Here is a 22250-nt window from a genome sequence, read left to right on the forward strand (position 1 = left end):
ACTATAAATAAGAGCAGAATAATAAGGCAATCTTCTCTAATTCCTGTGACAGTGAGGGGCTGACTTCCTTAATAGATTTGTGGGGCTGTGTGATAGCTGGAAAGTGAGCTGTTCCCCTAGTAGTGTTCTTTCAGCACAGAGTACCTGGGCTTGAACCCCATCAATAATCCACGTGGCTTTCATTGCATTTACACTTGTCTTTTCCTCTAATATTACAATTCCATTGGTGAATACACTGACATCATATCCTGCACTTTTCAAAACTGTATCTGCTGAACAACCCAGCTCAAATTCTGGTGTCAAATGCAGCCCTTTATCTTGTTTATATTCATGCTGCTAAAACCAATGCCCTGTTTTAGCCGGGAAGAGTTCTTGTAGCTTGATGAGTGTCTGCAGATTTGGGAAAACCTGTGCTAAACAAACCATAAAACTGGAGTTTAGGATTAACTGTAAAATCAAATAAAACACCCAGACTCGGTAAGCAGCAGACATGAAAAGAATGTGGCGAGGAATTCGGCTCGGGGGAATTCACTGATCATATCTCTCTGGAAAACAAGACAACAAGGGCTACAGAAAACTTTAGGCTGGTATGTGTTTTTAGAACTCTCCTGAGGGTTATCATTAGCCAAGAACAAGTGATGTGTTTCACTAATTCAAAATAAATCAGTGTTATGAATGAAAAGGGGCTTTTGTGACAGAGCAGGGCATCAAATTTTGGAGATGTCTTCTTTCTCCTTGTACATGCCTGGTTTGTAGATGACTCCTCTGTTGTCTCCACCTCCCTTTTTGCAGCTAAAATAAAAAAAAAATAACTGTAATGCCAATGAAGGAAAAGCACAACTAGTTACTTAAAGTTGTCCATTATGCATGTATGAGATTATTGTTCTCTGTACTAGTGCAAATGTCACATAGCTTATTTATTATTATTAATTGTTTCAAATATTTCAGGAGACCACATTTTGTATGCAAGGTCAATGCTGAATGCAAAGGAAATCAGGCTGTAGCAAAATTTGTAACCTTAGATTTTTTCCCCAGGATTTGGCTTTGTCAGCAAACAGTGGCTTAATGATCTTTTGGTAGTACTTATTTCTTCATCTAAAAGGTTGTGATCTTTGGGAGAGGTTTTCCTAAAATTCCATTCTCCTTGTTTCACATACTGTTCCAGGAAAAAATGGAAGGAACCAAAAAGCAATTAGGAGCAGTAGTGCTAGCAAAAATAACAAGAAAAGAACAAATGGCATTTGGGAAATAGGAAAACTAGATAAGTCTTTTATTGACCCAGCCTCATATCACACAAGGAAATAATGTCTACAGTAATAAAAACAAATCATAGTTTGTAGGAAGAGATCATGTCTTCTGAAAGACCAAACTTTATCACTATAAAAAAGGTCAAAGTTTTGGACACGCAAGCACTTGTCTATGTCAGAGGGAAAATATGGCTTGAATTTTTTTGGTGATATGATAGCCAGGCATCTTACCTTTTCTTCTTCAGTAGCCAGAATGCTACTGCAAGAATGATGAGAACTCCCAGAATGCAGGCTATCACAACAGATACCACAAAACCTGAGAAAAGAGGGAAAACAAGCACAAATGTTAATACCATTGCCTTGAGTGGAGAAGGTGAGTCTCTGATCTGCCACAATGTCTGCGTTCTGCACTGGCAACCTTTCTACAGCCTTGTCACACCACGCTGTGGCTGTGAATGGGCAGCTCTGCACAGATGTTCTCTGGGATGTCCCAGTCCCACAGCTGGCTCCACAGTTCACATGTGGTATAATGCACATGTTGAAGCCACAGTGCCAGTGTGGAGGCCCTGGTAGAGCAGGTCATAGCAGGAGTATGATTTTTATGCTATAATAAATTAGAGCTCATAAACAAACCCAAATAATTAAACCCAGGCAATCAAGGACATTAAATTCAATCCTTTTTGTTCTCTCACACCACAGAGCACCACTGACTGTGGACAGCTGAAGAATAATATTCTTTGCTGCTGAGAACATTGCTTAAAGGCATCAAAGAAGGTAAAAATGAATCCAGGATATTGGTAGGAAAAACTGAGTGATCCCTTGTTTGCATAAAGATTTAAGGATTATCACAATGCTATATTTCTTAGTGAGCTTCATGTATGCTTTTGGCAATTGAGGTATTTTTTATTTATTTTGGCTTCCACAAAGATCCTGGAGGTGATCTCCCTTTTCTTAACTGCATTTTCTTAATTTATTTACACATTTTTAAAAATAGTTTTTCAAATGATTGGTTCTCACTAAGCAACAACAGAGCACTTTCAGAGTCAAACTGACAGGTTTCACACATTCCATCTAAATATTTTCTCCTATTAAATCAGCTGTTGATGAAAACAAGTGTAAAATGTAGAGTTTAACCGCATTTGACCCATTAATTTGAAGTCCAGCTGAATGGAAGAAGCTTGCAATCCATGGAATTGAAGAGGAGCTGTTTTGTGAAAGGTGAGTATTGTCATAGTAAAGGTGTCAAATGGATACAAAAATATAACAACACCAAAGAGATAACTGTAGGAAAAAAAAGAGCTTGTAGTTTGAAGGCAAAGGGCAGGGAGCACTTCTGTGTGACGAGAGGATCTTCTTAGAAAATTTAGTAAGATAGTATTTCAGCCTGGTACCCAATCAAAACTAGACACAAGTTCCTTTTTAACTCAGGTGGTTTGAACATTATAGCAAATTCCAGCTGCATTTATATGAAGGGGATTTTATTCAAATAAATTGCTGATAAGACAAAATATATTACAAACTCACATGAGTTTTGCTGTGTAATCCCTAAAGATTAGAGGCTTTTTGAAATGTGGTTCTTATAAATATAGGCGTGAATTTAGATGGTCATTACTGGCATCAAAAATGTGGATGACTGAACACCTCAGGCATTTTCAATTTTGCTACAAAACACAGGCCAGTGGCCCCATCTTGTGGTGTCTGTGCTCAGGGGAAGGTGGCGCTTCAGGCTTGTCAGTGATAAGGCAGAAAAGTTTCTCTGAAAACCTGCTTGGTAGGGGCTTAGGTGTGCACAACAGGATTTCTTTTACAAATTTCAGTGGTTGCCTGGCGCAATCCTTGACTCTTGGCCTTTCCTTCCCTTCTTAATAGGTGTGCTCTGTTCCTATTTGAGGTGCAGCTGACTGCATCAGGCTGGGCACTTGCAGCAGCCAGGTGTGCTTCATTGAGCTTTGACAGGAGACATTTCTCCTTATTTTTCTCTTTTTTCCCCTTTCTTTCCTTTTTTCCCCTTTAGGTGAGGGGCTGCCCCTGTGAGGAAGCTTTTGTGACTGCAGTAAGTGTAATGTAAGATTACAGGGGAAATGAATACTCTTTTTTAAATGGGTTGAACATTTTTTCTATGGTTCACTGGTAGAGTCAATGAGCTTTTGTAACTTAATGTACTTAGACTGAATGGGATTTCTATTAAAGTAGCACTGAGCAATGTCCTTCATAGCCATAGAGACCAGTTCTGGGGTGTGAACGGGGCAATAACCCCTACAGTTTAACTCTGCTAAGTTAAGCCAGCTTTAAAGATACAATGAAAATGTTTTTATGGCTGGTGTCATCTCTAAGGCACAAAATATTGTGCCTTAGCAGAGGGAAAACCAAATGTTATTATTTGGTTTGGCTCTGGTTCACAGCAACAACTTTGAGAGTCACATCTAAATCAAATTTTCCCCCATAAATGGAAATAATAATGCTTACACTATTTCTGTGAAATATTTGGAGATTCCTAGATGAGAAGCATAGTGTCAGATTTTCAATTCCTGGCTTCATGGGTTGTAACTCTCTACCTTCTACTATTGAGTACTGAGTATGATTTATAGAGAGAATACAGTCAAGTGCTAGAGGTCAGTTTAAGCAATGGATGAAACACTGCATTTCTCATTTCTGACTGACCATTTGGACTCAGCAGATCAATGGCTTGTAGGTGCTGTTACGAGTTGACAACACACCCTTGCCAAGCCCACCAGTAGTGAATTGTGATAAACAGAGGATGAGGGTAGAAAATGCAGAAGTTGGGTCACTGCAGAGGATTCCATGGTGAACCTATTATAATCCCAAGGGTGGTGCTCACCCTGGAACTTGTACTTCAGGAATTGTTTCTGCAGTGGCATTGCTATCATAGATTGTGCAGGGATTTAGGACCTGCAGAGGAAGCCTTAGTCTCAGAAACATGGAAGCTGCATTGCAAATTCTGCTGGTTGAAATCATTGCACATAATCTGGCTTGAGCAGTGATTTGAAGATGATGATTAAAATAACCATTCTGAACCCAGCTAGCTCTCTAGGCATCAGCCAGTGAGATTGGAGGTTGAAGAAGAAAGTTTTAACCTTTTTGTGGTCATAAAAATGACCCCCCATGGCATTCTTATCTGGTTGGCCACCCCGTAAAAGGAGAAAAAAAGCTGACATAATCTAGTTTTTCCCCTCTTTCACTATTCAGTCATCTTTCCATTTACTCAAAACGTTGTTTGTGCAACTAGTATCACTTTCTATATTGATCACTGAGATGTTAGGAACTGTTGACAATTTGGCAAACATGTTAAATTGTAATATCTTCTTAGGTACTATGTTTAGAATCTAGCAACAAGAGCACTCCTTGTGTAACTCTCATTTCAAGAGATCAGCCAACTTTTGGCGACAAATCTAAATCATCTCTGATTTCAGAGAAATGTTCTGCCCAGGATTTTGGCTGATCTCTAATTTTCACTTTTCTTCTTTATAACTTTCTATTAGAAGAGATACTTTATGAAAAGGTCTGTCTGCAGAGAGGAATGGCAAGAACAGCTACTGCAATGTGCCTGCAGGGAACTGTTTCTGTTGTGTCCAAAACAGACAACTTGTGTTTTCTGTTTTTTCACCTAAACAGTGAAGAAAATGGGAGGTGAAGCTGAAATGCTGTGCTAACACATTTTATTAATTTGGAAGTTTACTGCTTGGCTAATCTTTTTGGTGACGTCTGCTTTTTCTTTTATAAATCTTATAATTTCAAATAGTGCAGTGGCTTGCCTGAAATCATCTACCTTGAGTGTACATGCCAGCTTCACAGATCCTTAAAAGTAAATGTTTGCAAGACAATAAAGCAGTTTGACAATACATTTTGCACAATGTACTAAAGGCCTTTCTGTGGGGTATAGCTCAGCTTCTCACCACAGATGCAGACTTTTGTGCAAAGCCCCCCAGCCAAACTTACGTGTTGTTGTTGTGTAGCACTGCAGAGTTAAGCTTTTGAATCAGTTCCTCCTCATAAAATGGTGGTGTTTTGGTTTTTTTTAAATTTGTAGCACTGAATCATACAATCCAGTGTTATGAATTATATTTATTTGCCAAGTTTGAACTCCTCAAGGACCTTTTTTGATTCTGTGTAATATCCCCAAAACAGTGTCCCTGAAGTTAAGACTCCCTTTAAATGTGTGGACTGCAGAAGATCAAGCCTGGCCTTGCTGAGAACCAGCAAATGTCACTGGTGAGACAAGGCCATCTTAAGCACTCACACTGGCTGAAAGAGCTCAGCTGTGGAGCTGTTTAGTATTTAGAGTGACAGCAAATACTTCTGCAAAGCATGACAAGGCCAATCATGTCTTCCTTATTTTGTCTCCTTGCCTTTGATCAAAGCGGTTGCAGGGCTTCCCTCATACCCTGATACCCACTGTGGAAAAAAATTCTTGCCTACCCTGGGAATACCACGTTCCTGTAGAGTTGCCCATGCACAATGCAGTGTGAGAAGAAAAGGCAACCAAGTGAACTGCAGAGAGATATCAGTGTTTTTGTAGTGGTACAGTCGGACAGGACTGCCATTTCAGTATTCACATTTACACAGATCGCTGTGCACTGTTTCTTTGCACAGAAGCATTCACACAACTCACCTTCACGGAAGGAGATAAAAACCAGTCTTTCATGGAAATCCTGAACATTTCTGAAGTTGTCAACCATTTCCAGGGGCTCTGGGTCGTCACGCTCTGTGCAGTACATGGCTGTTTCCAGTGCCAGTAACTACAAAGGGATGCACCTGATCAGCTCACAGAACACAGAGAAAGCAGTGCCTGTGTGTGATCACTGGGAGTGATGGAAAAAAGAAACAGCTGTAGTCAAAGGGAAGGGGATACATTAATAATTAAGTTTCATGTGGCCTGTGAACCCAAATACAGAATAATGTTTAAACAGAGTGACATCTCCAAGTCCATACCTGTATTTTGTTTAGATCCTGGTGAAACTACTGCTTACTATCAGATTGTCAGCCAGAAAAATTCAATGGGACAAAACATGGTAGACTTCCCAGCATACTCTCCCTGGCATAGTCTAATCCCTAGGTAGTATTAAAGGCAACTTTTGGAAAGAATTCTTTATTTTGGTAGAGACATGGTCTGACAGAAGCTGAGAATGTATTTTCAAAACAATGAGCTTGCAGTAATTTGATCTGAGATTTTGTTAATAATATTTTCCCCTGTGTCTATAATTAGGTGAATCAGAAGATAGTGATTGTGAGTTTATAGTCTAGGTAAGTGGCCACCTAACAGCAAAATAAGGTAATTAGATAAGCACAAAAAAAATGTAAGTTGGGAGAAAAGTTAGGGAACTCAAGATGGATAAATAACACAACACAAGCCTTTTTTAGAAACTTTCCAACCCACTCAAGTCCATCAGGATCAAAGTAACACCAAAACACTTGGTGATTAATGTTCAGATATGGAGCCCAAACAATAACCTGCAGGTAACTCATTGAAAGACTTGGAGCCAGGGAGTAAGTACATAATGAAAATCAAAATTCATCTCACTCGACTGGAATTTTTTCAAGCTGATACTGTACCAATTGCTGCGCAGCTGTCTGTCCTTTGTTCTGGTCAACTGAGAACGTACTAATAACAAACAGAATGGGATATTGATTTATGTTAGTTCTGTGCTGTTCTTCCCACTTAAAGGATTTTAGCAATGGTCCCTGCTCAGTTTTACAGGAACATATGAGAAATCCAGGAAATGAGACTATGTATTTACTGTTCTTTAGCAGACAGCAGTCAGGGAAATGTGCTCTGCTGGAAGTTGGAACTTGCCTGCTCTTGAGAGATTTTAACAGGGTGTCGGAAAACTGTCCAGAGAACGCTTGGGTAGCAGGGAGGAGTTGTCAGGGACCCTTCGTAGCGATAATACTCATCCAGTCTGTCAGGAAGCAGCTCTTGAACATTGAAACCAGGGACCAGGACCTTCTGATCTAAAAAAGGGGGTTTGTGTTAAATATTGCATCATGAGTACACAGGTGAAATGAATTTTTTTAGGATATTTTCAGTGTCATATCTCTAGGAAAAGAAAAAATTTTTTTAGCAGAGGAGGTCCCAGTTTAATTAGGACTACAGTTTTTTAAGTTTCCTATGTACAAATCTTGTCTGAGACACCAAATCAGACTCCTCTAAGATAAACTGTGGCCATATTAACTAGAAAATCCATGTGGAATAAGGCTCAGTCAGCATCTCATGGGGCGTGCTGGCCATACACTCTCTTCCCAGGAATGCCCTGCATTTGGAAGCCTTTCACAGTCTGTGACAGATTTGTGTGGGATCTCAGGAATGTTTCTTCTGCCAGTTCAATCCCTCTCAGGGTGACACCTGCTACTCTCAGCCATTCTCAATCCGATTTTGCCACTCACCCTTGTATTTCACATTCCGGAAGTGCCTGAAGATCTTTTCATAGGATGGGCTGAAGGGTCCAATCTGCAATGATCACATTATCAACAGCAGCAAATCACCAGTCTGAATACGAGCCATGATAATATTCCTGCTCCAGGGCTATAAGAGCTTCTCTGTTGTGTTGCTGCCTTTACACCTGCAGTGCAGACCTTTTGTGGGCACTGACCCTACTGCCCCTGCCTGCTCAGAGTGCAGTGCAAATGAAGAGAAGCCCTTTCCTCTGAAAGCAGTGCAGGCAGAAGTTCTCAGCTGCCAGGCTTCTCAGATCATCTCCTGGTTTCCAGTCAAAGCCACATTTTTCCACCCACAAACATTTTTATAGCGCAGCTTCTCACAGTCCGGGGAGGTAAAGAATGACCCTGTTGGGTACCACAGGCCTACAACTCAACATCTGACCAAGCCTATAACTCATCTATCACACAAGACTCTTTTTCAACTGCTACCAGTAGCTTTTCAGTCTAATAATCAATGCCTTTTTAATGAATTCCTCAGAGCTGGTGCTGAGCAACTCCTCTGACAACCAGACATAGTAAACTGGTGTCCTTACATTAACTGTAATACCCACCAGCTGTCTGAAAGGATTTCCAAGACCTAATCTCCATTGTTCATTAACTTGATTTTCAAATGCCATTGCTTAGAAATAACCAGAATCCCAGTATTATTCCCTAGTGTAATGTACAATACTCTGACACTTTTCACAGCTACAACTTCCAAATTAACTGAAATTTAACACAAAATTACTCTCAGAATCTTAGAGGTGCTAGGAAGTGAGCTTGGGTAATATCAAGGCAAGCTTTGTTTGCTAACTGGAACATTTTACTTTTTGATGGAAATGTGGAAACCTGTGGTTTTGCTTTGTTATACTGCAGAAAATCCTCTCATTTAAAAATTATCTTTACAGTTATCTTAGTGAGGAGTTTTAATCCTCAATAAGAATTATACACATACAAGCTACTATTTTTTTTTCTTTTTGTTTAAGACCGTTATTATCTTCATATGTAGGACTTAAGCGAAAAAAATTGGAAAGCTGTCCTGATATCTTAAAATGTCACTGGACATACTCGTTTTCTGTAATCTGTGATTCAAAGAATCTGGGAAGTTAGCAGGGAGAAGACTGTGGTTAAATCCTAATTACATACAGTGGTCAAAGGCAGGGTTGTGCCTGCCTGTGCTTCTCTGTGTGTTCAAACTGCTCCATGCTACAGTAGGCAGCTTTGAGTGAATGAGCTTGAAATTCACTCTTGCCTCTTATTTGATAAACACTACCAATCATTAGTTTGTAAATGAATGCAAAAATGGATTTAACATAGCTGAAGTTAATTTACTAAATACCATGAGGAAATACTCAGAATTCCTCTTTTTGTGGCATTTGCTCCTGGTTTGGTATGTGCTGCTAGAATCTGACTCTTTTTAATTTTTTGTGAAAGAGGAAAGGAAGATCCTTTACTCAGCCACTGTATATGATAATAATAATGTAAAGAATGTAGGTGATTTTGTGCATTAAAGGTGTCTCATAACTGAATGATTGAAAGCATATTCTAAACAAACAGAAAACAAAGATCCTGCATCCTACCTCAAGGAGAACAGCCAGAACAGCCAGTCCATCTGCTTTGTCCATTGCTGCTGTTATATCTGGGTATTTCTCAGAGTTGTAATGTACAATATGCAGCTACAAAGGAGAAGATGCTTTGTTACAATAACATCTGGGTTATGCTCACATTTGTGTTTCACAGTTGGAAAGGACCATGCAGCCACCTCAGGATGAGATGGTGCAGGAGGGTTCTTCAGGGACTTCTGGCTGATCATAAATACTTGGCTTAGAACCTCACAGCCTTTTACAGTCATTCACCCGAGACAGAGATCCCACTTTGAAACAACAGAACCTACCCGCGCAACCTTCTTTGCTTCTTTCCGCAGTCTGAGCTGGTCTGCCTTACCTCTGCTGCAAAATGCTTCCCACCCACGGTGTGCTCAGAGCCTTCCGACTTGTTCTGGTTCCCCCAGTGCAGGTGAAGTTGAGATGCAGTGTATTCAAATGGGAGGTTTCTGATGGACATAGCAGGTGACAGATACATTTTCACTGTAAGCAGATCAAAACCAGATAGGAACAATTGATACCACTCAGGGACAGGAACAGGACAAACAAAAGTACCGAGTCTGAGTATATTATATATGGAGCATGAAAAAAGCAGATTCTTGACTCAAATCCATCTCAGTCCATGGTAAGAGATAAACACTTCTGTTCTCTTTAAGCCTTTCTTGGTAGATCAGGATTTAGAGCATTTACAACATACCTGTTTCTATTTTCCTAAATACATGAATTTAAAGCGACAATTGTTGCTAGTGGAAATCTTTGAAGAATGTGAATTTATCTCAGACATTGAAGAGACAATTACTGATATTTCAAAGCAAAATTATGCTCATGTATCTTCTTTCAATCCCCTTATAATGGTTGAAAATTGATTAATAAATTAATATTTCTCATGGTAATTTATATCCCCTGTTATATTGAACTCTGCTGCCTCTTAATCTTCCTTTGGGGACACAGGATAAAACCAAATAAACTCCTCTCTTTCCTTGCTGCTCCCGAAATCCAGAACACTGATGTCGAGCAGCAGGATAATCCTAGGCCTTAAGAAGGAACATCTCCTCTCTTGACATGCTGGAGCAACACCCTTGTATGCATGAGCCTCCCTTCTCCTCACTAATGCTCTTGGGTGGGGAAGGCAGCCTGGCTTGTTGGGGGATTTTTGTGTAAAAATTACAGCAGTAATTCTCAAGCCAGCAGAAACTTCTCAGTTGTTCACTTAGAGAGTTTGGTACTTCATAAAGCAATGGCTTATGCCAAGAACAGATTGATCGTTTTGCAATTTATCTGCATTATTTTTCAGACTGAATACAGTTTGGTTTTGGACTGCCCTGGACATGTTTTTCAGGGGAAACAAGGCTCAAAACCGTAGTGAAGTAACAGCTGTGACCCTCTGTGTTTTTAGACTCCTACTGAAAGGGAATTTTTTTTTGAGCTCTACTGTTTTCAGTCCAGCTGATGTAGGTGACTGTGTCTGAATGAGCTGGCTGGTGAAGAGCATCAAACATCATATAGGAATTACTTGACAGCACAATTCTAAGCATCCTACTGGTTTCCTCTGGCTGAAAAAGAAGTCAGCAGCAGATGGTATAATGATCAGTCCAACCGAGGCTAAATTTTGTTACTCAGAGGTAAATTAATTTGTATCTAAGTGTGGTTCCTAGCACAGGATGCATCTCTACTGCTTTCTAGGAGGGCACTGATGTTGTAAATGAATTCCCATTTTCTTGATACTTTTGTCTTGACTTTCTTTAGGAAATAATCAAACTTGGTATTTTAGAGGTGAGATCTGACAGTGGTAGTGACTTAGGTTCTCCAAGGAATTTGCTTTTACCTGTGTGACTGTTTTGGGAGGGACAGACTCTCAGTGCTGTTCTTTTGGCTCCTTCTGTACTCTGGCACCATTCAAGTACACAATGACAAGATTTTCTCTGCCTATTGCCTGTCGCATCAGCCCGCTGCATTCAACTGTGACAGTCCAGTCTTTCACTTAGGACTGAGAAGGACTTTCAGGAAATGAAGGCTTACAAGGAAAGGATGTTCCAGCCATTCCTAGTCTGAAGCAACCTGGTTTTAAAGGAGAAATTGATCAAGAGGAAAACCAGGAGTCTGTCGCAGGAGGTTGGCCCTTACTGAAGAATGGGCTTGTGATGTTCAATTGAGCAGGTCAACTTCACTGAAAGAATGATTTAAAAAGTGGGGTTTGCAAGTTGGTCAATTCATAACCAAGCATGTGAGAACAGAGGCCATTTTATAATGCAAGTTATTTTGATACTTCTGCAATAAATGAGGATACCAGGAAGGAGGACTTTATAACTATTCTTATTGCTATGTTTTCAAGTGTTTCAGGAAGGAATGAAAAACGGTGGGGCTGACTCACTGGTATTGTATATTGTGTCATTATAGGAGACCTTTATGAGACAGCATCATCTCTGCCTTTACCTGCTGTACTGACATGGATTTGGTGCTACTGTGGGGAGGACCTGTTTGTACACTAATTATTTTTCTGTCTTCTCACCTATCACTATGTATCACTGTCTGTCTTACCTTACACTAAAGAGGTTTCTATCTCTACTCAAAAGAACAGAATGGAGCTCCTACATTTTTTTCCTCTTCCCCATGCCCTCCCATAATTGGTGATGAATTGAAGAGACCCATTGCTCATATGTTATCAGTCAACCTCTTTTTAGAAAAATCACAGTCTGTTTCTGTTTCAGTGCAACTCAACCAAAGTAATAAGAAAACCTTGGGCATTAATTCTGACATGCCTAGAGTTTATTTTAAATTTCTTTATTTAAAATTTTACTTACTGGGAATCCATTTGTACTTAGTTCTTTCCCAGATTTCTCTAGCCTGTTCTTTAGATGTAGGTATGCTGATGTGAAGATTTTCTCATCTGATTAGCAGCTTAATTTAATCTAATAATCAAAGGATTACCCATGAAGTAAAAAAACAAAACAGTGAGTTCCTGCAGCTCTTTCTTTTACCATTCCTTGCAGTCTGTGAGCTCCCTTACCTGAATGGCCATTATTGATCAATGTAAACTGGTCAGTGGAGGGCACGTCATAGCCTATGAATTCTAAAGGCAAGAGATTAGAATCATACTGGAGAATAGCTTTGTGGAAATCAATTGGCGACTGGAATACTCCTCCACAAAATGGGTACTTCTTTGGCCAGGCCTTCTCTCCATCAGGACCTGTGTGAATTAACAGAGACGCATTTGTCAAACCTTCACTTGCAGTTAACACAGAAATTCTCCTGTGTCAGCCTTCACAAAAAATTTGGAAAAGAAGCCTTTTCTGAGTTTTTAAGACTTTGTTTTTTAAAAAAGGACCTCATTAAAATGGAGGCAATGAAGGGTATGATCATTTTTCTGAGGGTGTTGTGACCTAGAGACAGGTCTGATTATGTCAGACCCTCAGATATTTCCTTACTGTACAAATTGTCTGGCCCTATCTAACAGGATTGCATAACCCACAGTGAAAAGCTAACTTGCAAAAATTGAAAGTGTTATGGTAATTTGACCAGCAATAACTTGCTCAAACTCTGGTGAAACTTTTCATCGCAGCCTTTTGCCCGAGGTAAGATCTACAAAGAATGGATAATATCAAGAGAATTTTAATTGTGCCTTTGCTTTAATTGCACATTAACCAGCTAGCAGCTGTTTACAGACTGTGAGATGAGATGATTTGGATTTAAATATACTTGCAACTTTTGTTTCTCCTTGTCTCTGAACACTCATGATTCTTTCCAAGGCAGGAAGGTCCTTAGGGATCACCAGTCTGATCTGTGTAACACAGGACACTGGGCCTCCCTGGATAGATTTCTACTCCATGAGGCCATTGTTTTCAGAAGGGAATAAACCTCTACTCTTCCTTTCAGCATTGCAGATAAAAGATACTTCATTAGTGCCCAATGGATAATTACTCTCCTTGCTTTTCACTGTGAGCCTGCTGTTCCCATACTTTTGTTCCTCATTGAAGTACTTATAACATAGAGGATATAATTTCTCACTTCTCTTCAACTATGTAGATTGAGTCCCTTGAGTCTTTGATTAGAAGCCTTCTTTTCCAAAACTATAATATTCCCAGGGGCTTCTTTGAACAGGCAAAGCCAGTTCAGATATTTTCTGAAGGAAATTAACAGGCAGGAGGATACCATTAGCAGTTCACCTTATTTACATGAAAGACAATTGCCAAGTAAATGGATAGTGGGGGTGAATCTTTCCTAAACATAGTTCATGTGACAGAATCAACAAGATCAGTTCTGGTGCTTAAAGACAGACTTACTTTCTTGCTAAAGCTGTTTAAGAGTGTTCAAGACTCTTAGGGCTTAGCAGGTGACATTGTTTGCAGTGTGCAGAGTTTGACAGACTCAATCAGTGCTTTTCAGTGTAAATAGGCTTTACTGTTGCTGTAACTTAAGTTTTTGACTCCAGTTCACTGACAATCACATCAATTTCTTTCTTCTTACATCCTTGTGATACTATCTTAAAGTTGCTGAAATGATTTTAAAAAGCTAAAAAGTATTATGCTGACATTATAGAAGCCTCTCCTCTACCTATTTTTGGTAAATAACAAATACATCCAGAAGAGCATAAATTCCAGACTGTGGAATACATACTGAAGAATATTTCCCAGGAAAATATGCATTAGAATATTCCAAGAAATGACAGTTTATTAGGTTCAAGCTTACTGTGCATGACAATGACGCTGAAATTTAACACTTTTTAAAGGAACTAAGATTACAGCAATGTCAGAAAATTGGTGAGAAGCCTTTATTGTAAAAAGACTTCAATAATTTTAAAAGGCTTGATAAGGTAATGAGTTTGCAAGAAGATTTTAATATATTACATATCACAGCTTTGGAGACTTGATAATTAAATAGGTGATTGATGTATAAAATAGAAGTCTAGTCCCAGCCAGGAAGACATGAAGTACCAATCAGTTTTTGGTATTGTGATTGGGTGACTTAAATGTCTGGAAGAGCTGGCAAGCGAACATGGGAACTTCACACCTACGTTGTCAGTTCAGAAGGAAAACTTTTGTCTTTTCTATAAAATGATGCAACTATCACAGTCTTTATGTATCTTGACCCTTTTCTTGACATAATCTGGAACACCACTCACAGGCCTTTAAGCTATAGAACATTTTGCTTGTTTCTCATTCCTGCTCAATTAAAAAAAAAAAAAACTACAAAACCAAACAAGACCTCTTTTTTGGTACAAACCCAGATTTTATAGAAGTTCTGTCTTTTATCACATAGTCTTTCTAATTTCAATGCCTCAAAACTCCTGTCTCAAAGAGCTGAGCTCACTGCAGCTTAGTTTTGCGTATGTGAAATTGAGATTTCCAAGGTAGATAAACCACACAGCTGGAAGGCATTTCTCAGTTAGGTCTGCTGAAAATGGATTGATTGTGAACCAGATTTTCCTTTTCCTGTGCCAGTACACTCAGATAAATTCAGTGGAAATCACATTGTGTTTACAAAGGCTTTGTCCGATCACTACTAAAGAACAGCTTGTGCATGTAAGATTGGCCTGTGATACAAGTCCCCAAAGATATTAACAGAAGTATTGCAAAATTATCTTCAAAGGTAATTTCCTTTTTGTGTGACACATTTGTGACCCGGGCATTTCAGAAGTGTTTGCTGCAATGAGGATCCCACGAGGACTGTGTCAGCAGAGCACTGGTTGTGCCATGGGCCTGTTCTGCCCCCTCAACACTCCAATTCAGCTGTTGGAGTGAGTATGTTAAGGTAGGGAGCTGCTGGTGCCAGTGGAGGTAGGATCCTTCCTGCTGCCACTGCTCCCAGTGCTGCCAAGAGCCCTCCCTGCACTCCCACACTGAGGAGGGCAAACTCAGGCTGCTCAAATCCAGCCTGTGGATTGCTTTGCTTGACACAAGTTTGCAGGAATAATTTTCCGGATTGTCTGGCTGCCCACTACCCAGTGAGCTGAGCAAAACACCCTCAGTGCCAAGACTGCATGTGTCCATTGTAACATTTCCTTTGGCAGCTTTACACTTTCCAGCCAGCCCCAACAATGCTGGTGCTGCTGGGCAATGCAGGACAGATGTTCCTTCATGAACAGGGTGTCTCCTCCCAGGGTATATACATTGGCCCATTTAAGATAAGGAGAAAACAGCCCTATGAGACACCAGTGGTACCAACAGACTATTGCTCTGATCACCAATTAATATTTGTGTTGCTCCAGCTTCTCACAGTCTATGCAAGTTCTCTTGATCTGAAGTGATGTAGTAAAGTACATTGGCTCAGTAAAACAGGGAATGCCTGTGGTATTTCTGCAGCCAGGCAGAGCACTTTGCCCTGTTTCCAGCCAGCTGGAAGCTGTAAAGTTGCTGTTTGCCCAGGGCTGAGATGGTGGTGAAGACTGAGCCCAGGCTCCCTGCCATGGTGACATGACCACGTGGGTTCCATTTTGCTCAGTGATACCATCCTGTGCACACAGAGCCAATATGTGTGTGTATCTTCCACACGTGTGTCCAGAGAGAAGCTTGTGAGATAGAGGAATTGCCAAGGGCGGTAGCTGTTGCTGTTACTGCATCCAAGTGCTGTATGAGAAACCTGGGCCATGTTCTAGTGTGTTCACTAAAGCTGGCATTTCTGAAGGGGAAGTGAAAGGGTCTTAGCACAGGTTCTCAGCACCTCACTCAACTGGAGTATTTGGCAGCAGCAGAATAAATAGTTTCCAAGTAAAATTAGCCTGATGTACCAACAGTTCTTGTGCCTGCATTACAGCATGAAGTTGTCTCTTCCCATGCTACAGTTCATTAATAATTCTGTTGGCACTATTGCCTTAAATTTGTCTGCAAAGCCAGTTTTCTCTGTTGTAGCTGCTTGTCCACTCTGAAGGGATGATTCTGGTTCTTTGATTTCATTCCAGCCCACTTACATTACAGAAAAAGAGCCAGAATCCAAAGAATTGAAGCCTAACATCTACTTCTACTGAGTTTTTTTTGTGGCAGAAGACTTCAGCCTGCACCTCACAGCCACACAGCCGGATTGCCAAAATCTGCATGCATATTAAGCTGTCCTGAGCTGTGGGGCCTTGGAACCACTCTTTCAGCTCTTTAATTGAAAATGCTTTCCTTATGATACCCTTGATCTACTTTGTCCATCTTACAGGAGATGGAGCTACATTTCAGACAAAACAAAGCAAGCCTGTGTAACCAGGAGTGGAGGCCTCAGGCCTCACTGCTCTGTGGTGTTTCCTCCAGGCACTACTTCTTGGTCTATATACAAGGGTAGTGAAAATAGGAAGAAGAAATAGCATTGCTGTAGTTTGGCTAAGGAAGAAGCAAATAGGAGAGGTTTAGCCTTTATATTTGATGTATCTAATGCAGTAGTTTCCATTATAGGCAAGGTGAACTCTCATGTCTTGGGAAAGCCTGTGCTGAATAGGTAAAGCCTGATCACATGTGGTGTCATCTTGCTTTGCCACTATGGCCTGAGGTATTAACACTGAATCAACATTCAGTTTTACATCTTGTAAAATATGTAAAATACTCAACAACTAGAAATCTCTGACAATGAGCACTCAGATTTCTCCTCCACCCTTAATCTTGTACCTTGACCCTCATCTTGACATCAGTCTGCACTGTGGTTATAATGGCTTGATTTCCTTTCCATTCCTGTTGACTTAATTTCATTTTGAGGCACTGCAAAGTGTTTCAGGGGCAAAGGTAAACAGTGGAAGATTTAGAATGGCATAAGGATCAGTAGGAGAGTATGGAGGGGCTCTTTCCTGGCTCAGCACAGTCTCTCTAATAGCTGCTTTTCTCTGTGGGAGTCAATGCTCTGCCTCTGCTTTTCTATATTGTTCTGTACAAATTCAGTTGCCACTTCAGTTTTTTGAAGTTTCTTTTATACATTTGCTTTTATATATTTTTCTAGATATGTTTCAAAATCTGTAGCTGAAGGAAAAAGATAATCTGTTTTGTGAACCTTCTCTTTATCCTCCTTACATTTAGAATGTCAAAATCAGACTGCAGTATGGAAGAGCTCAATAGGAATTGATGAAGTTGGACACTGAGAATAACATACTTTGAAAACAACACTGGTACCCAAATTCCTAGGAAGGGAGAGGTAACTAATTTAAACAAGGAAGGAGGGCAAAACTTCTGCTTTCATGGTAGCAAAAAAAGTCTTGTTTTCTTTACTGTCCAGCAGGGTTAGGTTTATCTCATGGCTGCTGTCAGAGTGGAAAACCCAGGTTTTTGTTAAAGCTGTGTGAAGCTTTTTCAGTGCTGGGAATGTGAGGTCTGTGTGTGGGCACTGGCAGATAGACATGCAGCTGGCAGCTCTCCGGCTGCTTATGTGAGGCGAGTCAGGTAAATGGAGCACAGCCAAAAGGAGGAGTTCCTAGCAGCAAGTTCACTCTCAGAGGTTCTTTGTGTTGTCCTGGAGCAGCACCAAAAGCTTAAGAACAAGCTTTTTTTTTCTGAGATTCTCTATACCACCTACTTCTGTGGGGATATTTGGCATGTAAAATGCTACTCTGAGTGAGGAAATACCTGGCTAGAGGATTTGAGCAGTTGAAAGAAAAACACTAGATAATTCTTTTCCTGAGCAACCACCAGGTGCTTCTGAGTTAGTAGATGACTTAAAGGATTAGTTACAAATTAACACTGCTTTCATAAAGCTGTTTTATTCTGCTTTGTCATTGCTGGGATCCTTGGTGACCTGAGCCTCCAGTAACAGAATACAGGTGAATTACTGAACTCTGATTCTACCTGAAAAAGAAGACTCATGTGGGTAGGGAGAGAATTCTTTGCAGGACTAGGCTGGAATGTGACAGCTGAGGAAACAGAGGGCTTTGGGGACCATCTGCAGCCGTAGGCCCAGCTTTAGTCTGCTGAAATTCTTGTCATTCCACAAGGAAATTTAGCTATTCAGTAACTGATTCTCAGTCACCTAGATATGAAACCTGGTGGATGAATAACAGATTTCAAGAAAATTGACCAGATTCAAACCTAGATAAGGATTGTGATCCCAGTAAGTACTCACCAGAATACATTTGGCCAGTTGTCTTTAAGGTACAGATGAAAGCCATAACTTTGTATGTATGAATTAGTACTTACCAATATAAGACCATTTTGACGCTGTTTAAAGAAAAAGGAAATATTACTGTGAGTATTTGAAATTGATCTTACTCTGTAAAGAAAAAAATTGCTACTCAAACCCATGAATGTTGCAATATTTTTCTCTATCATTCTAATCCCAGCTGTTGAGCAAAACCCAGAAAAGCATAGATACTTTCAAACTTTCTGATATTTTATGGACCTTCCTCACTCAAATTGTAACTATAATTATCCCTGTGATCGTGCCCATAGGGATGAGTCTCTTGTGGTCACTTAAGTCTTGGGGCAAGACTGCTCTCAGTACTTTTTTTCGAAATTGAAATATCCACAGATTGTCTGTAGGTGCACCCCTGGGATTTTTCTCTAGTTAGAGAGCTAAGGAATATAAGTGGAGTGTAACTACAAATGTTAATGTTACAACTCACTTAAAAGTTTTTTGACCAATCACACAAAGCAAAAGCATATTGACAGTAGTTCTATCCAACCACTATAAGCACATGTACCTGTGGTTAAAACAATGCTTGCTTATTTATAATACAATAGCCTTGTAAGCCTTGGCTACAATGCACAGAGCTCCATTATTAAGCTTAGAACTTCCTAATATCTCACTAGATGAACTTTTCTGCAGCTTAGAGAGTTATTCTAGCCAAGTGTTAATGCACAAACCATTATTCTATTTGTCCTTATTTCTACTTCTTATATAACTTTTCTGCTGACAAATCTTATGGCTTCTGCTTAGCTCCAATCACAGTTCTGCTGTCTCTGAGGCCTGCCTTTTGCAGATTTCCCAAAACCCTCTGATTTCAAGGATTCCCACGGTTGCTTTTATTCTGCCTGATAATGAGAGTCAGGCAGACTATCACATGGTGTCAAATTGGAGGATTCACATCTAGAAGTGAATATTCAATGGCTCTATGTCTGTGAACATTCTCTCGGCTCTTTGTTCATGTTGGGATGAGTATTGATGAGTGACACAGTTACGTGCCCATGCGTGGCAGAGGTTCCTAGAGCCAGTGTACCTGCATTTGACTGATCAACAGCCAGGGAAAAATACATTTCCAGTGTCACTTGAGAGCTAGGAAAGTGTGAATGCTTGTAGGTGTGATAATCTACTTGGAAAGATGTCTGAGATAGGCAGACACTGTAGCCCTTGCCATTTCTTGGGACTAGGTTCCAAGTAAGTCTGAGACAGGCACTCTCCAGAATTCCCTTCAGCATGTATCATAAAACATATCTTGTCAACAAATCCTTTCAATTCCAAACCTTCTGTATGGTCACAGAAAGCACCTGTAAAGCATCATGCTTTATTTATTCTGTTGTTCTTGAAAGCATCAATTTCTAAGAGCCTCTCTCCTTCAGGTGGGAGATTCTTCTATAGGCTATGGGCATTTTTTCAGAGGACGTATGCACAAAATAAGAAGATGACCTTAAAAGTTTGAACTCCATGCCTTTTGCTGCTTATGCAAAAAATCTGATAAAATGCTTGTCCTGACAGAGCTCTCCACAAACCAACAGCTCTCGATTACGTTTGAATCTCCAGCATTTTTGTCCCATGGATATACGTGCTGAGTAACAAAAACTTTAGAACAATTCCCCTCATAGCCTATAATAACACTGGGAAGATTATAATTAGTTTGAAAAAATGAAAATTGGTTAAAATCAGCTTGAATAGATGAACACTGACTCCTAAAAAGAGAGGAAACCAACCTCCTGAAACTAGTCTTGTTGCCAATATATGAGAATGACCTCTAGTGTGTAGGGTGCTTTACAGAGATTGATTTTTTTTTTCTCTCTGGTTTAAAAATAAACAGGCAGAGGGAAAGGTGTGATGCTTACACTTACTCTGAAAGGGCCACTCTCCATTTCATTTTATGAGAAATAAAAATCAACAAAACGAAGCATACTGAGCATGCAAAAAGTCTGTAATGTCAAATAAATCAGAGGACAAATTTCCCTGTATAAGTCAGAATACCTATTCTGAGAAATTAAAATAAGGATACTAACTCCAAACAACAGCAGACTGCAATAATATACAGCTTTGAGCATGATTGAATAGTAATAATGAAAGGGTGCCATTTTTCTGCATAAATGGCTGCCTTAAGGTACAAGAGACAATAAAATAGAAAGCTGAAAGACTTTACCATTCAACGGTGCTTGCATTGAGAGCTGAATCTTTTGGCAGAAAATGAGCACAGTAGCCACTGTGACTATACTGAAGCTCTTGGCTGACATCTCAAGGAAAGACTTATAATATTCCAGCAGTTCACAGGTTTCTTTGCACTCTGAGGAAATTCCCTTGTAGACATGTGGCAAATAGCAGAATGCACATATACAGAGCTTCTCTAATGAGTTATTGCCCTCCTCTCCCCTTTTCTCTCTCCTTGCCTTTAGGGCTGCTTTTTATAAAGCTCCTGAGACTCAACCCAAAACAAATGATGTAATCAGACCTGCCTCTATGTCAGAACACCCTCAGAAGACTGATCATATCCTTCATTACCTCAGTTTTAGTGAGGTACTCACAGGGAACACTCCAGCACTTAGGGAATTTAAACATGGAACTTGAGACATTATTTAGCAGAGACAAAAATGCTTTAAAAATCTGTACTCCTATGGGCCATACCACATTTATAAGAGAGTTTTTCTAGCCTGTTTCAGAGAGTCTCCCTCAGCTCCCATTTTTGGATCAGCCCAATCTAATATAATGGCCCACTGTGAGGACTGGAGGGAGGGCAGGAGAAGCGAGGCTCTGTGTGGAACTGGGACCATGGACATATCCCACAAAAACCATCCCACTTGTCAGGAACAGATTTATTTTTTTTTTTAGCTGAATGCTCTTGGAACCAGGAGGACACATGAAGTAGGGAGGACTGAAAATTCATGAAGCAACAGTTCCAGAATCTGGTATTATTCAGGACATGTATGGAGAGGGGTAAAGAGGAGCACATAACTCAATGTCTAAATTAATGTCCTCTTCTGTCAGTGACTGAGGAATAAGCTCTTAAAGGGAGCATAGTGGAGGAGCAGAAGGTGGGATTGAAGAGACCATTGGTTTTATTTGAGTACATTATTATTTATAATTGTTATTAACTGCTTGCTATATATCAGTAACAGCTTTATCATGTATTAGTATTGACTGGTCAAACTTTATTTTCAACATCTTTATTTATCAGCTACTGTGTAATCACTCAATGTTATTAAATGTGCTTATTTTTTCATGCCATTTATGAGGTTGATAAGGGAAATTGACTGTAGCATGGGTCACTTCTGCCTAGATCCCAGGCAGGGCCCTGCATGGTTCTGGTCTATTGCTGCTCTTCATCCACAGCCCAGTCCCCCCAGTCTAGGTAGAGGGAGTCTGCAAGGAGCAGCACCAATTAATTAATGTCCTGTAGTCTTTTAGAAAACAGCTGTGGCTGAGAACACTTCCTCTCATACTTCTTAGCATTTTGTAAACCTAGATTCTAATTCTGCTTGTTTGGGTTCAGGCAGATGTAATCAAGAGTTAGAGAGTGTAAGCTATAGTGAAAATGTTTTTAACGTGACTTCACAAGTGCCATTGTCCAAAGCAGGGGGACACTGTCTGCCACATTGGTACAAAAGGCATATTGGGTGTGTTCAGCATGAGGGCTATCAGCACACAGCTTGCAGGACCTTCCTTACCCAATGGAAATTTGGAAACACCATTTTGTAGGTTTCTGTAGAATAAGTGGTTTTGTCATCAGCCTTCACATAGCTGGCAGCCTGTCTGACAAGCTGCTAAGGTTGGTATCAAGAGCTGAAAATTACCTGTTCTACAAAAAGACCATGTTTTGTAGGGGTGTATGGACTGAGCTATCTGCCAAACTGTGTTTTCTTATCTCCTTCCTTCATCT

General features: G+C 40.1%; 1 protein-coding gene across 1 annotated transcript; it reads right to left on the reverse strand.

Annotated features, from left to right (window-relative positions):
- Positions 1 to 707: 707 nt before the first annotated feature.
- On the reverse strand, positions 708 to 20610 carry CA12 (carbonic anhydrase 12). Its single transcript, XM_054272961.1, has 10 exons — positions 20520 to 20610; positions 18379 to 18399; positions 12294 to 12473; positions 9627 to 9769; positions 9263 to 9358; positions 7650 to 7713; positions 7060 to 7217; positions 5878 to 6004; positions 1479 to 1563; positions 708 to 792 (listed from the first exon to the last, which is right to left on the reverse strand). The coding sequence occupies exons 1-10, from the start codon at positions 20608 to 20610 to the stop codon at positions 708 to 710; spliced, it is 1050 nt and encodes a 349-aa protein (XP_054128936.1).
- Between the last annotated feature and the right edge of the window lie 1640 nt (positions 20611 to 22250).

This window comes from Melozone crissalis, unplaced genomic scaffold (assembly GCF_028551555.1).
Source record: "Melozone crissalis strain CALT ecotype California unplaced genomic scaffold, PUWL_Pcris_2 ptg000014l_1, whole genome shotgun sequence".
Taxonomy (NCBI): domain Eukaryota; kingdom Metazoa; phylum Chordata; class Aves; order Passeriformes; family Passerellidae; genus Melozone; species Melozone crissalis.